Source organism: Dendrobates tinctorius, unplaced genomic scaffold, assembly GCF_039654945.1.
Source record: "Dendrobates tinctorius isolate UK_male_01 unplaced genomic scaffold, ASM3965494v1 ptg000026l, whole genome shotgun sequence".
Taxonomy (NCBI): Eukaryota; Metazoa; Chordata; class Amphibia; order Anura; family Dendrobatidae; genus Dendrobates; species Dendrobates tinctorius.
This window is the reverse complement of record NW_027361694.1, coordinates 15725620-15743688: the sequence shown is the minus strand read 5'-3', so window position 1 is coordinate 15743688 and position 18069 is coordinate 15725620. Positions and strand designations below refer to the sequence as shown.

Below are 18069 nucleotides of genomic sequence, written 5' to 3'. Positions count from 1 at the left end.
TGGCTAAAAACCTCTTAAGAATGCGTGGGGCATTGATATTCTCCTGCGGCTCCCAAGATCTCTCCTCGGGACCAAAACCTTTCCAGTCGACCAAAAAAAGGAAGGAGTTGGGAACCCGAAGCGACGCAGGCAACTCCAGTTTGTAAGATACGTTGTTAAGACGTTTGAGAATCTTGAAAGGCCCAATGTAGCGCAGTCCCAGATTGTAAGAAGGGAGCTTTAGCCTAATGTACTTGGCCGACAACCAAACTTGTTGACCTGGGAGGTAGGTTGGAGCATCCAAGCGTCTTTTGTCAGCGTGCCTCTTCATGCGCTCCCCAGACCTCCGGAGGGCCTCCTTAGTTTCGGACCAGATCCTAGAGAACTCTTGGGTCAGGGAATCGGCTGCAGGCAAACCGGAGGAACCGGACAAAGGTAGAGGGACACCAGGGTGCATGCCAAAGACCACGAAAAATGGAGACTTGGCTGATGACTCGCTGGGATGGTTATTGTAGGAGAATTCTGCCCAGGGAAGTAGATGGACCCAGTTATCTTGATGAGCGTTAGAGAACTGCCGTAAGTAGGACGCTAGTACCTGATTAACGCGTTCAACCTGACCATTGGACTGGGGATGGTACGCGGATGAAAAGTCCAGTCTTATCTCCAGAAGTTTACACAAGGCCCTCCAAAATCGAGAGGTGAACTGTACACCACGATCGGAAACAATATGCTGTGGAAAGCCGTGGAGGCGGAAGATGTGCTGGATAAAAATCTTCGCCAACTCTGGAGCGGAGGGCAGCGCAGGTAGAGGAACAAAATGGGCCATCTTGGAGAAGCGGTCGACCGCTACCAGGATAGTCGTAGATCCGGAAGATTTAGGCAGATCCGTGATGAAATCCAAACCTATATGTTGCCATGGAACCGAGGGAATCGGGAGAGGAAGCAGAAGGCCGGCGGGTGGTCGCCTAGGAATCTTGACCTTGGCGCAAGAGGGACAGGAGGCCGTGAAGTCTGTCACATCCTGGCGGAGTGAGGGCCACCAATAAAAATGAGCGATGAGCTCAAATGTCTTCTTGACTCCGACATGTCCGGAAATTTTAGAGGAATGTCCCCAATGCAGTACCTTTTTTCTTTCTGAGTCAGGGACGTAGGTCTTGCCGGGGGGAGGAGTAATCAGTCTCACCGGGGCCACAGTGATGATCTTAGCGGGATCGATAATGTGAGTTGGTTCCTCCATCAGATCAGGGGACTGAAGAGATCGGGACAATGCGTCCGCCTTGATGTTCTTTGGCCCGGGACGGAAACGCAATTCAAAATTGAACCGACCAAAGAAGAGGGACCATCTGGCCTGCCGAGGGTTAAGTCTCTGGGCTGACTGGAGATATGCAAGGTTTTTGTGGTCAGTAAAGATGGTAAACGGATGAACTGACCCTTCAAGAAGGTAACGCCACTCCTCCAGTGCCAACTTTATGGCCAACAGCTCGCGATCCCCGATGGCGTAGTTACACTCAGCCGGCGAGAAGGCCTTTGAAAAGAACCCGCAGGTAATCAGTCGGCCGGATGGGGACCTCTGTGAGAACACTTCACCTGCTCCGGTGGAAGAGGCGTCTACCTCCAGGATGAATGGCTTATTAGCCTCGGGTCGGTGTAGGACAGGTGCAGTCGCGAAGGCTTGCTTCAGGCAGGAAAAGGCCTCTTCAGCCTCCGGGGGCCAGGACAAGGAGTTGACGCTCTTGCGAGTGAGACTGGAGATGGGTTTGATGATGGACGAAAAATGTGGCACAAATTGACGGTAATAGTTGGCGAAGCCGAGGAACCTTTGAATCGCCTTGACCCCCACTGGGCGGGGCCATCGAAGAATAGCCGACAGTTTCTCAGGATCCATCTCCAGCCCAGAATCTGAAACGATGTAGCCCAAGAAAGGCAAGGAAGACTGCTCAAAGAGACACTTCTCAAGCTTCGCGTAGAGGCGATTCTCCCGCAGACGTTGTAGGACCAGACGAACACTCCTCCTATGGGACGCCAGATCCGGGGAATAAATAAGGATGTCGTCCAGATACACCACCACGCAGGAGTATAACAAGTCTCGGAAGATATTATTGACGAACTCCTGAAAGACCGCGGGAGCGTTGCATAGACCGAAGGGCATAACCAGGTATTCGTAATGCCCGTCCCGGGTGTTAAAGGTGGTCTTCCATTCGTCACCAGGGCGAATGCGGATGAGGTTGTAAGCCCCGCGTAGATCCAACTTCGAGAAGATGTGGGCTCCCCGCAACCGGTCAAAGAGTTCAGGAATGAGAGGCAACGGATACTTGTTCTTCACAGTAATGTCGTTCAGGCCCCGGAAATCAATACAAGGACGGAGAGAACCGTCTTTCTTCTTTACAAAGGAAAACCCGGCTCCGGCCGGGGAGGAAGATTTCCGTATGAACCCTCGAGCTAAATTCTCACGAATATACTCGGACATGGCCGTAGTCTCTGCAGGGGATAAGGGATAAATTCGCCCTCGGGGCGGAGTGGTCCCGGGTCGCAGGTCAATAGGGCAGTCATACGGGCAATGCGGGGGAAGAACCTCTGCCTCCTTCTTATCAAATACGTCAGAGAATGCCCAGTATGCGGCTGGTAGAGCCTCGGGACCCGAGGAGGCTGGTGGGGGTTTGGCCGGGCGGACAGACCCCAGGCACTTCTCTTGGCAGGGATGCCCCCAGCGGAGGACCTCACCGGAACGCCAATCCAAGACAGGTTCATGTGTCCTAAGCCATGGAAGACCTAGCAGCACAGCATGGGAAAGGTTGGGAAGGACGTAGAAAGCGATCCGCTCCTGGTGCAAGGCCCCAATTTGCAGACACACCTCCTCCGTTACCAGGAACACAGATTCTCGTAGGGGTCTTCCATCTACTGAGGCGATGACACGTGGAGTCTTCAGGGAGATCACGGGAATCTGATACTTCTTCACCTCCTTCAACCTAATGAAGTTCCCTGCCGCGCCCGTGTCCACATAGGCCCAAAACCAACTGAACCGAAAGGGTAAGGGGGTGAGAGGAGTGAGACACACCTAGATCGGCCTCTCTTACCTGCCCTAGGTGGAGGAGTTTCCCGGTCTCTCAGGACAGGAGCGTAGGAAGTGAGACGTGCTGCCGCAATACAGGCACAGACCCTCCATCAGTCTCTCCTTACGGCGCTGTTCTGCCAACTTGACCCGATCCACCTGCATTGGCTCAGGCGCCGGACTGGAGGATACCCCAGGGGGACGTGGGCTGGACGGCCTGTGAAAAGAAGCAGATGGTCTAAGCGGTCTCCTATCCCTAGCAGTCTCCCTAGCGCGTTCCTGGAACCGAAGGTCGATGCGTGTGGCCAACGAAATTAAATCCTCCAAGGAGGTTGGGGTGTCTCGCCCTGCCAGCTCATCTTTAATTTTGCCAGAGAGACCACACCAGAAGGCCCCAACCAAAGCCTCGTTATTCCACCCCACCTCAGAGGCCAAGGTACGGAACCGGATGGTGTATTGTCCGACCGTAAGAGTGCCCTGGGTGAGGCAAAAAAGAGACTCCGTGGCAGAAGCCAACCGTCCGGGTTCGTCAAAGACCCTACGGAAAGTGTCAGTGAAGGTCTGGAGACTGGAGACTACGGGATCGTCCCGCTCCCACAGGGGATTTACCCAGGAGAGTGCCTCTCCCTCCAAATGGGAGACAATGAAGGCAACTTTGGCCCGGTCGGTGGGGTACTGTTGGGGCAGGAGTTCGAAGTGCAACCTGCACTGATTCAGGAAGCCTCTGCACAACTTGGGGTCGCCGCCATACCTAGGCGGTCTACCAAGCCTGGGAGGCGGAGAGGGTCCGGGATCAGAACTGCGGGACGAATCGCGTCCGGCAGCCGACTGAAGGGAAAGCAGCCGATCGTCGACCGAAGCCATGTACGAAAGAATATGGGATTGGGTGTCCCGTTGTTGAACCAGCTCCTGCTGGAGGCTGGCCAGTTGGGAGGCGTTACCAGGGTCAGCGGCCTGCAAGGCCGACAAGCGGGAATCCATGGTCTTCATAAAAGACATAATACGGGTCTGGTTCTCCCTTAGGAAAACCAACTCCTTTTGGGCAGCGGCCCCGGCGGGGTCCATGGCCTGACTATACAGTTACGCTGCGGACGCAGGTGACGAGAGTGGACCCACTGGGCCGTGACGCCGAGCCCTCCCCGAGCGAGCGCACCAAGTGGACCGACCCCTATACAGGGACCGTTAGGGAACAGACTCGGGAAGTTCTAGCGCCACGGCAGCCAGGACCAGGGGTCAGCTCAGGAGGGTGAACAGATGATGAGGAACAGAGGAAGATCCGGAGAGGAACCAGGATGACCAGGGTCCAGAGGCTGAGGTAGAAGGAGATGGACGGAGGAGGATGGCGGGGGTCCAGGAAGAGGCGAACTGAAAAGGGAAGGAGACACAGGGGTTAGCAGGAGGCACGGACCGGAGAGTCAGAGGAACACTGGGGACACAGGCGGAAGACACAGGGGTTAGCAGGAGGCACAAGACACAAGGGGTCAACTAGTGCGCAGCTTGCAAGGGACTAGCAGCAGAGAGCGCGGCCTAGACAACCGAGAGGTAACTCAATAGTCAGGCGCCTCCACTAAGGGAGGGCGGCCTGAAATACCTGGTGGTGGCCTCTGATAGGTCGGGAGGCCGGTCCGGGTCAGGTCACGCCAGACAGGTGGCTGCCGGCAGAGGCGTGCGGCTTATCCCTCCGGCGCGTGCGCAGAGGCACAGTGCACGCGGCCGAGGGAAGTGGAGGAGAGCGTCGGGACGCCGGCCGCCGGAAAGCGAGGGGAGCGGAGGCGCGCGTGCAGGACGCGTCAGAGGAGCGAGTCGGGGCAGAAGCAGGAGCGGTGAGTATGGCAGCGGGAGCGACGAAACGGAAAGCGGTGCTAACAATGGCATCACAGTAACTAGTCGCATCTATCTTACAGTGGTGGGCAAAGATTAATCATTAATAGATATCACAATAAATGAAATAGGCTATGGGCCAAGTGTAGATATTAAGAGAGAAAACACTTGCAGAAAAGCAATTAAAAGTTCCAGGAGCTTTCATCCTTAACTCTCAATCCACAGCAATAAATTACTCACAAGTAAAAGGTATGTTTGGGAGATAAGGAAAATATGTGTCAACCATCCAACTATTCTGGAACTTGGTTTACGTGCATCTATAACAAAGGGGCTTAGACACACAGCCATTTTACAGGTCTGAGCCGTAGAGGTCTGTTTCATGGTATAAAGAATTCTATAACATACTACTGTTTGATATGCTGAGAAAATGAGGACCCTATTCCTTATTTCCATGTTTTTTTAAGTCACTCACTATCCTTTTCTGCCTTGCAGTATTTGTTGATATTTTAGTTCTTGAAAATGATGCACACGGGTGCTGAATTTGGCGCAAGATAATGCTCTTTATTTTTGTCTTTAACAGTTTTTGCAACTTTTTAGAGCAAAAAGTTGCATGTTTCGTAAAATGTTGCAAAATTTGAGCAAAAATCTCAGACATAAAATGACTTCAGCTGGGGGACTAGAGTACGTTTGCACAAAAAATTAGCAAATTTTTAAAAAGTTGCAGTTGATGAATCAGTGAAAAATATCTGGAAACCTTAAACCTTGCCTGCAATAGTCACAACTTAAAAGAATAAGGCGCAAATAAAAAAAATGACAAAAAAAAAATCAAAAAGACTTAAAACTTAATAATGAATAGGTTGTTTTGTTTTTTTTACTCAATTTCATCATTTCTTATTATATTGGTATTCTTATTTAGAAAGTATTGTTTATAAAGCCAACATAGGGGAACTAAGTTTTCTATTTGTGCTTCAAGAGGACCTGTCATATCCAAAAATGAGGAAGATTCTCCAGTGTCAGCCCCAAAAATGGCAGTAAGATGACCTCAAATATGTGATATGTATAATCCCAGCCAGAATCCGACTAGACTGTTTCTGGCGCGTTCAATGCAAGTGTATTGTGTGAGGCCAGAAACAGTCTAATTGGACTTTGGCCAGGAGTATGCACATCGCATGCTTACAGTAACGTTTTTTGCCTCTCCCAGCGCTAACACCCAAAAATCCTCACAGCGCTCCCACAGTAGCGGCTTTGAGTCGAGCCAGGAAAGTTAGGTTGAAGGTAGTACAGTCTTTATTGGGTAAGCTTCACTTTGCTAGCTGGATTATCCCAATGAGCCTGGTGTTTTCCAGGCTGTTGTAAGCGGCTACGTCAGGGAAGTCTGTCCCACACCATTGTGTCTCCATTATTCAAGAGATCAGGGCTGATTTAGAGGTTTGGGATTCCTTTTTAAAGGAATACAGTGGTGGCACTTTGTGAATGGATAAGGTGGTGTCCAATGGTTACTTGCAGCTTTACATGGATGCTGCTGGCTCTGTTGGCTTTGCGCAGCGTCCAACCCACAGCGTCCAGTTGTTACAGCATAGTGGATGAGATTTCAAGAAATTCCATGGCCACTATGCATCCAGAGACACCTGCAAATCACCTGTGGAGACAGACATGTGGAGCGTCTCTCCCGATCGCAGCATGTCTATTTATCTTGTAGAGATGCAAGCCTCCGCAAGATAAATTTCACCCGTACAATCTATTGGACGCGGTGATTTCGCATGGTTCGATGAACACGTGCGGAATCACCTGCCTTCAATAGCCGTCAGCACTTTGGACACAGCAGACATGTGCTGCGTCCAAAGCGCTGCCAATTACTGAGCATCTGCACATACCCTCAGGAGTTGGGAATAATCACGGTTTCATTTTTATGATTGCCCTCACCTTGTGGTTTTATATTGTTGTATGGGTTTGGAGTTGGTTTTGGTTTGGACGTAGTAATGCGTGTGTTAATGTGGTGATTGTTTTGTTTAACTATAGGTGTGTGCTTAATGTAGATCCTGGGCCACTCCTACATGTTCTGGGGTACGTTGCTCGCCAATGTTCATCCAGATGATTGGCAGCTTGGAAAGCTAGGTCCAGAGCGCTAATCAAATGGCTTGGTTTGACTTGGTTGAGAGTTTTACCCGAAGTCTCTTATTACTGCCGAGTGGATCAACCACTGAATATGCTGGTGCTGCATGTAGGAGGAAATGACCTGGGAGTTAGATTATTATTTATTTACTGTATATAGCACCATTAATTCCATAGTGCTGAATATGAGAATGGGGGGTTACATGCAAAGTTATAGATATCTTTAACAGTAAACAAATTTACAATGACAGACTGGTGCAGAGGGGAGAGGACACTGTCCTTGTGAACTTACGTTTTACGGGATAGTGGGGAAGAGACAGAATGTCGGAGGTGCAGCAACTCTGGTGGTGATGAGGCGGCAGCTCGGGTGGTGGTGAGGCAGCAGAATGGTTATGCAGCAGCTCTGGTGGTGACGAGGCGGCAGCTCGGGTGGTGGTGAGGCGGTAGAATGGTTATTGCAGGCTGTAGGCTTTCCTGAAAAGATGGGTTTTTAGGTTCCGTTTGAAGGAGGGTGGTGGATAATCGGACATGTTGAGGCATGGAATTCCAGAGGATGGGGGATATTCAGGAGAAATCTTGGAGGCAGTTGTGTGAGGAACAAATAAGTGTGGAGAAGAGTAGGAGATCTTGGGAGGATCGAAGGTTACGTGAGTGAAGATATTGGGAGATTAGTTCAGAGATACAGGGAGGGGACAGGTTGTGCATGGCTTTGTAGGTCAGTGTTAGTAGTTTGAACTGGCTTCGTTGGGGAATTGGGAGCCAGTGGAGGGATTTGCAGAGGGGAGAGACAGGGGAGTAGCGAGGAGAGAGGTGGATTAGTCGGGCAGCAGAGTTGAGGATAAACTGGAGTGGTGCAAGAGAGTTAACAGGAAGGCCACAGAGGAAAGGAGAGTGTTGCAGTAGTCAAGGCAGGAGATGATGAGGCCATGTACAAGAGTTTTAGTAGATTGAGGGCTGAAGAAGGGACTGATTCCAGAAATATCTTTGAGTTGGAGGTGACAGGAGGTGGCAAGAGTTTGGAGGACAGGGCAGAGTTGTGAGTTATTCCGAGGCAGCAGATTTCAGGTGCAGGAGAGAGAGTGATGCCATTTACCATGATAGATAGATCGGGTAGGAAAGATACGCGAGATGGAGAAAAGATAATGAGTTCAGTTTTGTCTACATTGTCTACATTGAGTTTTAGGAAGCGAGAGGTGAAAGAGGAGGATATGGCTGATAGACACTCCGGGATTCTGGACAGCAGAGAGGTGACATCTGGGCCAGAGAGGTAGATCTGAGTGTCGTCCGCATACAGGTGGTACTGGAAGCCATGGGACTTTGTGAGTTGTCCTAGGCCAAGGGTATAGATGGAAAAAAGTAGGGGCCCCAGGACAGAGCCTTGGGGGACTCCAACAGAGAGAGGGCGGGATGAGGAGGTAGTGTGGGAGTGGGAAATGCTGAATGTGCGATCAGAAAGGTATGAGGCAATCCAGGACAGGGAAAGGTCTTTGATGCCTAGGGAAGAAAGAATCTGTAGCAGTAGGCAGTGGTGGACTGTGTCGAAGGCAGAGGAAAGGTTGAGAAGGAGGAGGATGGAGAACTGTGTTAGCTTTGGCTGTGAGTAAGTCACTACAAATTTTGGTCAGGACAGTTTCAGTGGAGTGGTGGAGGCAGAAGCCAGATTGGAGAATGTCAAGGAGGGAGTTAGATGAGAGATGGGAGGAAAGTAGAGCATGGACATGCTGTTCAACCAGTTTTGAAGCAAACGGGAGCAGTGATAGGGGGAGATAGCTGGGCATATCAATTGAGTCAAGGTTTGTTTTTTGAGGATGGGTGTGATGGTGGCATGTTTGAAGGCAGAGGGGAAGATACCAAAATATAGCGATAGGTTGAAGAGATGGGTTAGGGCTGGGATGAGAGTGTTAGTGAGATTGGAGAGCAGGTGGGAAGGGATGAGGTCAAGCGCACAGGTGGTGAGGTGTGATTTGGAAAGTAGATGAGTAAGCTCTCCTTCAGTGATGTTGGAGAGGGAGGTCATTAGGGAAGGGCAGAGGTCTGGTATGTGGAGTAGTTGGGGTGGTGGAACAGTAAAGGTTTGCCTTGTTTGGTCGATCTTGTTTTTGAAGTAGGTGGCAAAGTCCTCGTCAGAGATGAGGGGAGTTGGAGGTGGCAGTGGTGGGCGGAGGAGAGAGTTAAATGTGCTGAACAGTTGTTTTGGGTTGTGGGATAATGAAGATACAAGGTTTGTGAAATAGGTCTTTTTAGCAGAGGTGAGGGCTGATTTGAAGGCAAGTGTAGCTTGTTTGAGAGCAGTGAAGTCATCTGGCAGGTGTGTTTTCTTCCAACGCCGCTCCGCGACCCTGGATGCTTGTCAAAGTTTTTTGGTGAGGTTGTTGTGCCAGGGTTTCCTATTGTTTTGTCGCACTTTGCCATGAGTGAGAGGGGCAACTGAGTTTATGGCTGATGTGAGGGTGGAGTTGTAGAAAACGGTAGCAGTGTCCGTATTGTGGAGTGAAGATATGGAGGACAGAGGTCGAAGAGAGTCTGTGAGTGTCTAGGTGTGCTAGGTTTCTGCAAGGATGTGCTAGTGGCTGGACATGGGGAGCAGATGAGAAGGACAAGGATGAGAAGGTGAGTAGATGGTGGTCACATAGAGGGAAGGGAGAGGTTGTGAGATTAGGTAGGGAACAGAGGCGGGTGATGATGAGGTCTAACGTATGTCCGTCTCTGTGGGTGGCTGTGGAGGACCACTGAGTAAGTCCAAAGGATGAGGTAAGTGACAGGAGCTTGGAGACTGCTGGCTGGTGGGTGTCAATGGGGATGTTGAAGTCCCCCATGATGATGGTGGGGATGTTAGCAGAGAGAAAGTGGAGGAGCCAGGTGGAGAATTGGTCGATAAAGGCAGTGGCTGAGCCCAGTGGTTGGTATATGACAGCCATTTGGAGATTAGAGGGAGAGTAGATACGGACAGAGTGAACCTCGAAAGAAGGGAGAATAAGGGAGGGTGGGGGTGGATAGGGTTAAAGGAGCAGTTTTTACAAAGGAGGAAACCCAGTCCTCCACCATGTCTGGTGTCAGGTCAAGGAGTGTGGAGGCCGCCGTAACTCAGTGCCGCAGGGGAGGCCGTGTCAGGAAGTGTCAGCCAGGTCTCAGTGAGGGCCAGGAAGGAAAGGTTGCGGGAGGTGATGAGGTCATGGATCATGTGGAGCTTGTTGCAGATGGAGCGGGCATTGCAACGTGCTCCAGGGAGAGGGAGCGGGAGGGTGGGGGTCAGTGGCACAGGTTTTAAGTGTGAGGGATTGCGGTAGTTTCTCTTAGTGTGAGAAAGATAGGGTGAGGATTAGTGGGATGTATAAGGCAGGGAGGGCCAGGATTGGGGGATATGTCACCAGCAGTGAGAAGAAGCAGAGAAAGGAAATGCAGGTGGGTGAGGCAGAGTGATCGACTTGTATTATATTTTAGTAGGAGAGGTCTGAGGTTAAGGCTAAGTGCACACGTTGCAGAAAATTTCTGCTCAAAAATCTGAATCCCTTCCCAGAAACCGCACCTATTTTTCCGCGGCGGTTTTTGCGCGTTTTTTTGTGCGGTTTTGATGCGTTTTTTTCCGGAGCGGCTTCAAACCGCATGGAAGAAGCCAAAACCGCAGAAAAATCCGCAAAATTAATGAGCATGCTGCGTTTTTTACCGCGATGCGTTTTTTTCGCGGTAAAAAACGCATCAATTTGCACAAAAAGTGCAAAATGCATAGAAATGACTGGGAAGCTTATTTTTAGCGGTTTTATAGTGAAAACCGTGGTAAAAACCACTAAAAAACGCTGTGTGTGAACACAGCCTAAGGAGTATGTCTGCAGATGAAGCGAGGTAGGGGGGGGAAGAGAGAAGGGGAGATAGTTATTTGGTTCGAGGGTGCAGGGATTTGGGGATAGCGAAGGAGAGTGAAGATTAGTGGAGCAAAAACAATGAGGGCAAATGTGAGCATGGTTAAAGAGCAGGGTTAAGAAAAGAAAGGCAAATATAATTAGAAAGCAGTGGTTATTCTTACCTTCTGACTGATTTCTGGACCCTCTCAGGAGTTAGAGACATTAAGTTTGTTCTTTTAATGTTGTGGTCATCCTATCCAGGGTTTATTATTGTTTTGTCAGACATTGTGGCACGGCTTATCTGGAGGTACGCAAAATCGGAGGAGCGGATCAATAAGACTAGGATTAAAGTCAACAAAACAGTAACTTGTTTTCTTGCAAGTTATGGTGAGATCCCAGGAGTTCAAGGTGCGTTCAAGGGAGCACTTAAGGTTGGATGGAGTTCATCTCAATTGACATTGATTGATGGATGTTGGGTTTAAGGGATGGTATCGAGCAAGCATTGGGGTTTGGGGAGTACAGGCCACATAAGGTGTCACATGACCAGGTTGGTTGAAAGGAATAGGTCTGTTTCAGAGGCTGGTTTATTGATAATGTTCATTTTGATGGGAAATCACTAGTGGGGAATAGTGGCTTTTGCTACAGGTCAAGATAACTTGCAGGCATAGGTCCTGCAAGGGTAGGGTATCTTGCCTGTTGGAATTATATATGTAATGTTTACATTTATAATTGTTTATAATGTTCTGCGGCGCCATTGTTGCCTCAGGTTGTGTATGTAATATGTAATAAAAGGCTGCTACCGTATATACTCGAGCATAAGTCGATGCACCTAATTTTGCCACGAAAAACTCTGTCAACTTATTGACTCGAGTATAAGCCAGTTATGTATTGTCCCCTCATCCCTGTCCTGGTAAGCGTGGTTCCACCATTGCTGTCCTGGTATGCGTGGCTCCCCCATCGCTGTCCTGGTATGCGTGACTCCTCCGTAGTGTCCTGGTATGCGTGGCTCCCCCCATTGCTGTTCTGGCATTCGTGACTCCCCCTGTCACTGTCCTGGTATGCGTGGCTCCCCCATCGCTGTCCTGGTATGCAAGACTCCCCCCTCCCGTCCTTGTATGTGTGCTTCCTATTACAAAAAAACCATCCTACTCACCCCTCCTCTGCACCCTCGATGCATCTCGTTGGTCCTGGCGCCCTCGCAACATCTCGTCCCGGCTTCCAGCAGCTCTACCTATGCCGATCGATCATGCATCCCCGCTCAGTAAGGTAATGAATATTCCCTCCACGTCTATGGGAGTGGAGACGCTTGCATATTCATTACCTTAATGAGTGGGGCCATGTGATCACTCAGCACAGGAAGAGCTGCTGGAAGCCGGAATGAGATGCTGCGAGGGTGCTCAGTAGGTTGAGTAGAATGTCTTCTGGAAGCCGACGGCTGCAGCTGTCACTGTGTGCGCTATAAGAGAAATGAATATTCATTTCTCTTTAGCAGTGGCACAGGCTTTAGCCATAGCTGCCGGCTCCTGCCTCTGTCACCCGCTGCTCTGCCGCTCCCCCTCCCCACCGGCTTTCTGACTCATGTATAATCCGAGGGGGGGGGGGGCGTTTTCAGCACAAAAAAATGTGCTGAAAAACTTGGCTTATACACGAGTATATACGGTATGTCTAATGAACGCAAGTCACAAGCAGTTGTGTGTTCAGTTAAATGGGTCGGTAAGAAAAGGAATTTTTAGGTGGGAATGGTACGACTAAATCCCTTCTTGGATTGTCATGTCATTTACAAATATTTAGGAATGTTATATTTATTTTTTATTTTTAATTATTTTTAAGTTTTGAGACATACAGTGAATAGTAAGTGATAGAAATCATAAACAAAACTTGGAAATAACAGCACGGTCACAGGAGCGCTGAAATGAAACTAGGACAGGAATATTGGTGTAAACCACAACGCGTTTCGACGGTACCCCATCTTTATCAGGTGGAACTTCCACCTGATGAAGACGGGGTACCATCGAAATGCGTTGTGGTTTACACCAATATTCTTGTCCTGGCTTCATTTCAGCACTCCTGTGACCGTGCTTTTATTTTCAAGTTTTATTCGCTCCTTCTAGAAGGTGCATGGCTGGAGCTGCGGTGAATCCTGCTTCCCTTTTTGATTCCCTCGCTGCCCTCACAACGCTCCTAATAGACCGCTATTTTCCTGACTCATAGAAATCATAAACAAGGCCCTTATCATCCAGATGGTTACTCATCTGTAAGATGGAAGCAATTCAATTTCGTAATATATTCTCCGGTCAATTTCACAATCCGCTGCACTGAGCACCTGCAGCACTCTGGACTAAGTGTAATCTCTTGAAGGAGCAATCAGATGCACTTTGAGTCTCCGTTTGATTGCAAATGTGTTTATGTGTGTAATGGCTGGTTGTTTCTGTAATATTTGTTCTGTAACTAATGGCAATAAAATACTGAATGACTCTAAAATTAGCAAATATAATAGGCTTCATTTTGCAGCATTAGTTTATGTACATGTTAATGGATCATAGAGAAAATTGGATGCCAGTATCTCCATTTCCATGAATCAGTGCACGTGGTGTTCCGATCTCCTGGTTTATGATCTACCTCTCTTAAGATTATGACTTCCTTATTCTGGGTCCCTGGTGTTCGCACAAGCAGACATGTAGCAAGTTAGTTATGTTATCATTTTATTTATTTGGTTTCTGACACTAAATGACTGAATTGGTGTAGTGCAGATGGATATAATTTGTATATATATATATATATATTTGCTCTAGTAATGATCTGTTCACATTATATAACCTATAATGGGTTCTTCAGACTTCTGTTTTCCATGTACAGTATGTATTCTGGGAGTCATTATCTGATATCAATAACTGATCGTGTCCGCACCTTTGGAAAGTTTAAAATGAGCCTTGATTTCAATATTTAAAATGTAAGCAAAAAAAACAAAGTTAAATGGAAACTTTTACCATAAGCCAATCCATCAATCTGCTGAGGTATTCCTGATGTGTAACGTGCTGCTGGTCTACCAGACTACATCCACAACATGACATCATCCCCTTTTCTAGTGTCCGGCGTCTTGCTTCCTCTCCGCTTTCAGTATATTAGCAATCCTGTTTTGTTCTGACTTTTAAAATGACACAAACTGTGTCCTCTCTGTTGCTAACACCCCCCTTTCTGAAGTCTGGTTGGATGGAACATTGGAAGCGCTAACGATTCCCCATTTCTGTTCTGAGCTACTGTATTCTCCTCATATGAACAGCAAGCTAGATTTCCCATATAAAATAATTGGAGAAGGTTTCCAATCATTTTTAAAGCAGTTTTTCGTATCTGGGGATTGTCAGAATCTTTTAAATGTTTCAGGCTTTCAACTCAATGATGCGTCATTTTGAGCATTTTGTCAGTAACTGTGCTTCAAAAAATGCTAATGTTTTATTCATTATTTAATGGATTTAAAAAAGTCTCTGGAAAAGTACAGTAAAAAGACTGGAAGTTCAAGTTTGTTGGGTTCAACCGAACTTTAGTCTAAAGTTCGGTTCAGGTACCAGAACTATACAAAAACTTTAACCAGAACCCAATGCATAACATATTTTGGTGTTCTAAAAAGTTCTCTCTCCCCTTCCCCCAGAACTTTGAACACTAACGCGGACATCCGGAAAATTACACAAAAAAGCACTCAAAAATATGTCAAAGAAAACCACTCTCAGAAAAATTAATCAAAAAAAGCGCTCAGGAAAAGACCAAAAGACGCAAGACGTGGAGAGTTTACAAAAGCATCTTTAGCTTGGACATTTTTGTCTGCCAGAAAACGTTGAAGGTATGTTCCCACTGCGTCTTTTTCCTGCAGTGAAAAAACACCATTTTCTAAAGCTTTAGTCACTTCAGATATTGGTCATGTTCTCTGGAGTTTGAAAACCTGAATCATCTTTTTGTAATATTTTTTGGCCACCTTCTCCTTCTGAACACTTTTTTGATGTTTTTTGTTTTATCCTTTTTTAGCATATTATCTGTATTTTTAGCATCTTTTCACGGTCGCTCTTTGATCATTTTTTTTTTGTATTCCATTAAGCAATTGCGAAGGCACTAGTGTTTTTTTAAAGCAAAAACGCATACTAAATGTTCAGTAAGAAGCCCAGGGATCTTATATGTGATTTTTAAGCTTTGTGATTGACTTGTATTGTAAAGTATCAAGTGTCTTCTTTGCAACACATGCCAGAAGAAAAGGGATATGTTACTTCTTTTAAATGCTTGTCATTTTTTTGAAAGTATGAGCGTTTGCTTTAAAAAAGTGTTTTTTCAATGGATTGAAAAAAAAAACAAAAAAAAAACATACAGAATACTCCAGTAAATAGCCCAAAATAACACTGAAAATTTGGTAAAAAAGGCTGGTGGAAAAAAAATATTGAAAAAGCACTTCGGAAACAAAAAATATACTAAAAATTATGATTCAGGTTTGCAAATCCCTAAAGAAGAGGAGTGATTCCTGAAGAATCTTCTGCTTGGGAAAATGAATGGGTATGTTCACACTGAGCTTTTTTTTCCAGCAGTTAAAAATAAAATGTCTTCTGGTGGAAATCGCTTCAGTAAACGTTCATTGTTTGGAGAGATTTTGAGGAATTTTTTGCTTCCTAAATTGGTTTTGAGGAGTTTTTTTTTTTTTTTTAAGTGTTTTTGCAGTTTGTTTTTCCTGAAGCATTATTTGCAGCCTTTTGATTGGAGAGTACCTAGCTAATAGTGTTTTCCATCAGGAAACGCTTCAAAGAAGTGACAACCACTTTCATTTTCTCCCACAATTCGTTATTGAAAGCCTGAAGCGTTTAAAAGACTGAAGATATGAACAAGTCGTTTTTTCTGAAGAAATGAATATTTTTTTTATTGCTTTGTAAGCACTTTTTCTTTCATTTTCAGGAGCGGACACTGTGTGAACATACCCTGAAGTGCCTAGCCTCATGACTTTTAATGCTATTTACAACTGTGCAGTAACATTATCTGGGGTTTCCTATGTGTGTTCTATCCTTTATGTACAGACTCTCATTTAAATAATGGATATATTTTTATTTTCACTTTTCAATTAAGCATTTTTTATATAAACATTTAGCCTTTTATTTAGCCTGCGTTAGTGACATTAAATAATTTTACCCAGAATTGCTTATTCAATATTATGGTCTTTATGCCAGTAATCACATACCACATACTGTATCTTTAGGAATAACATATTAACGTGCTAAAAATTAAAATTTGCAAAGAATATCATAGCATCACAGGAAGTTCATGACCAAGATTACTGTCTATTCATGCAATTACATGTGATGGTGCATTCTGCATCTTGTTCAGGGTATCACCCCCTGAGGAAGCAATATCAAAGCATGCGAAACGCGCTTTGGAGAACATGTCTTTGGGATAATCTTATATAGTGCATCATATTATTGATAAGAGAGCGTCCTGAGACGTGTGTGTGTTTGTGAATGGGTATACATGTATGAATTATGATGTAACCTTAGGTATTACAGGTCTTTTATTGTCCAGCTAATATACTTATATGCTTATATTATTTTGCGGCTTAAAAATGTAATAGGAAATGCACAAGTGTAAATGGTTACATACAATTAATCTGTTTGCATATTTGTAATCCAGCAGAAAGAGTAGAAAAATCCAAGCAAATATCATCTATTGTCATACACAATAACAATAGGCTCCCGGAGTTAGAGAAGAAACAACCAAGGAAAATACTACAAAAGCAATGAATTACTTAAATACTAGATGTCACATTATATTTTTAGATTATTGTTAGGCAAATAAGTATGCACAAGCATCGGTTATACACTTATAATATTACTAGGAACAATACAGGTTAGTGCTACATACCCATGGTGCCCAGGATAGTGTGATGAGAGTTGATGTATCTTTGGGAGGGATGTCCTGTTGTAGTCCTTTCTTTTAAAGTCCCTGCACTTGGCTGCGGACCAGAAGTAGGTACTCATTACATAGACACAATGCCTTCTCTCCTCCTGTTTTTTCTTTCCTTGGATAGAAGGGCACCATAGTGAGCTCCTCCTCTGCCCAAGCACTGGCTGTAGGGTACAGTCCAGAGTTTGCTCAACTTTTGTGGGATAGAGAAGAAGCAGGAGGACAGCGCAGTGAAATCTGTGCGCCACAGCAGAACGACATCAAAACGCTGATAAAAATCAGCTGTTTACAGTGGCTGTTGGCAGCAGAGAGCACATCAGGTGTGTGCATTAGAGAGTCAGAAAACTTCAGCTACTCCGGGAGGGGGGAACATTCGGGATACGAGTTTCATATTAAGATACTGTCATAGCACACCTGCCAGAAAGTAAGCATCATTGCAATGTACGGTGCTCTATTCACAATGCACTGCTAGAAGATGCAGTGTATGAACCTACTTTGCCATATTACACCAAGGTAAATATGACATTGCTGTAGACCTACAGTGGCTTGCAAAGGTATTCACCCCCTTGGCTTTTTACCTCTTTTGTTACATTACAAACTGTGTTTAAATATTTTTGTAATCTGATTTGTGTGATGCATCAGCACTAAATAGTCTAAGTTGGTGAAGTGAGAAAAATATAGGCATAAATTACATTTATGGGGTCAAATTACTAAAAATTAGCATGTCCACATGTATTCACGCCTTTTAGTATGAAGCCCCTAAAATTACTCATGCAAGCAATTCCCTTCGTAAGTCACATGCTAAGTGAAAGGAAGCCCACCTGTGTGCAATCTAAGTGTTACATGGTCTGTCAGTATATACACACCTTCTCTGAAAGGCCACAGAGGCTGCATCACCATTAAGAAAGAGGCACCACTAACCAAACAACACGAAGACCAGGAAGATCTCCAAACAAGTCAGGGACAAAGTTGCTGAGAAATACAAGTCAAGTTTGGGTTAAGAAAAATATATATCTATCTGGATGTTTTCGGCAGCATAGACAGGGAAAATGGTCCGAGTTGAGGGGGAAGATGGATCGTGCGAAATAGAGGAATATTCTTGCGCAAAACCTCCTTGTCTGTCAGTAATTTGAGACTGGGACGGGGGTTCACCTTCCAACAAGACAATAACCCAAACCATACTGCTAAAGCAACACTCAAGTGGTTTAAGGGAAAATGTATAAATGTTTTGGAGATCCCTGTGGCAAGATGTGTAAAGCTCATAGAGACTTGTCCAAAGCAACTTGCAGGTGTAATTACCACAAAAGGAGGCTCTACAAAGTATTGAATTTAGGGGGGTGAGTA

At 46.1% G+C, this 18069-nt stretch overlaps 1 protein-coding gene across 1 annotated transcript in view; it reads right to left on the bottom strand.

Annotated features, from left to right (window-relative positions):
- The window catches only part of SLC15A1 (solute carrier family 15 member 1), a 121633-nt gene extending 104815 nt beyond the window's left edge, over positions 1 to 16818 (bottom strand). Inside the window, exon 1 of the mRNA XM_073569541.1 lies at positions 16684 to 16818. Coding sequence (XP_073425642.1) covers positions 16684 to 16687 — 4 coding nt within the window. The 5' untranslated portion in view covers positions 16688 to 16818. The remainder of the gene's footprint in view (positions 1 to 16683) is intronic.
- Between the last annotated feature and the right edge of the window lie 1251 nt (positions 16819 to 18069).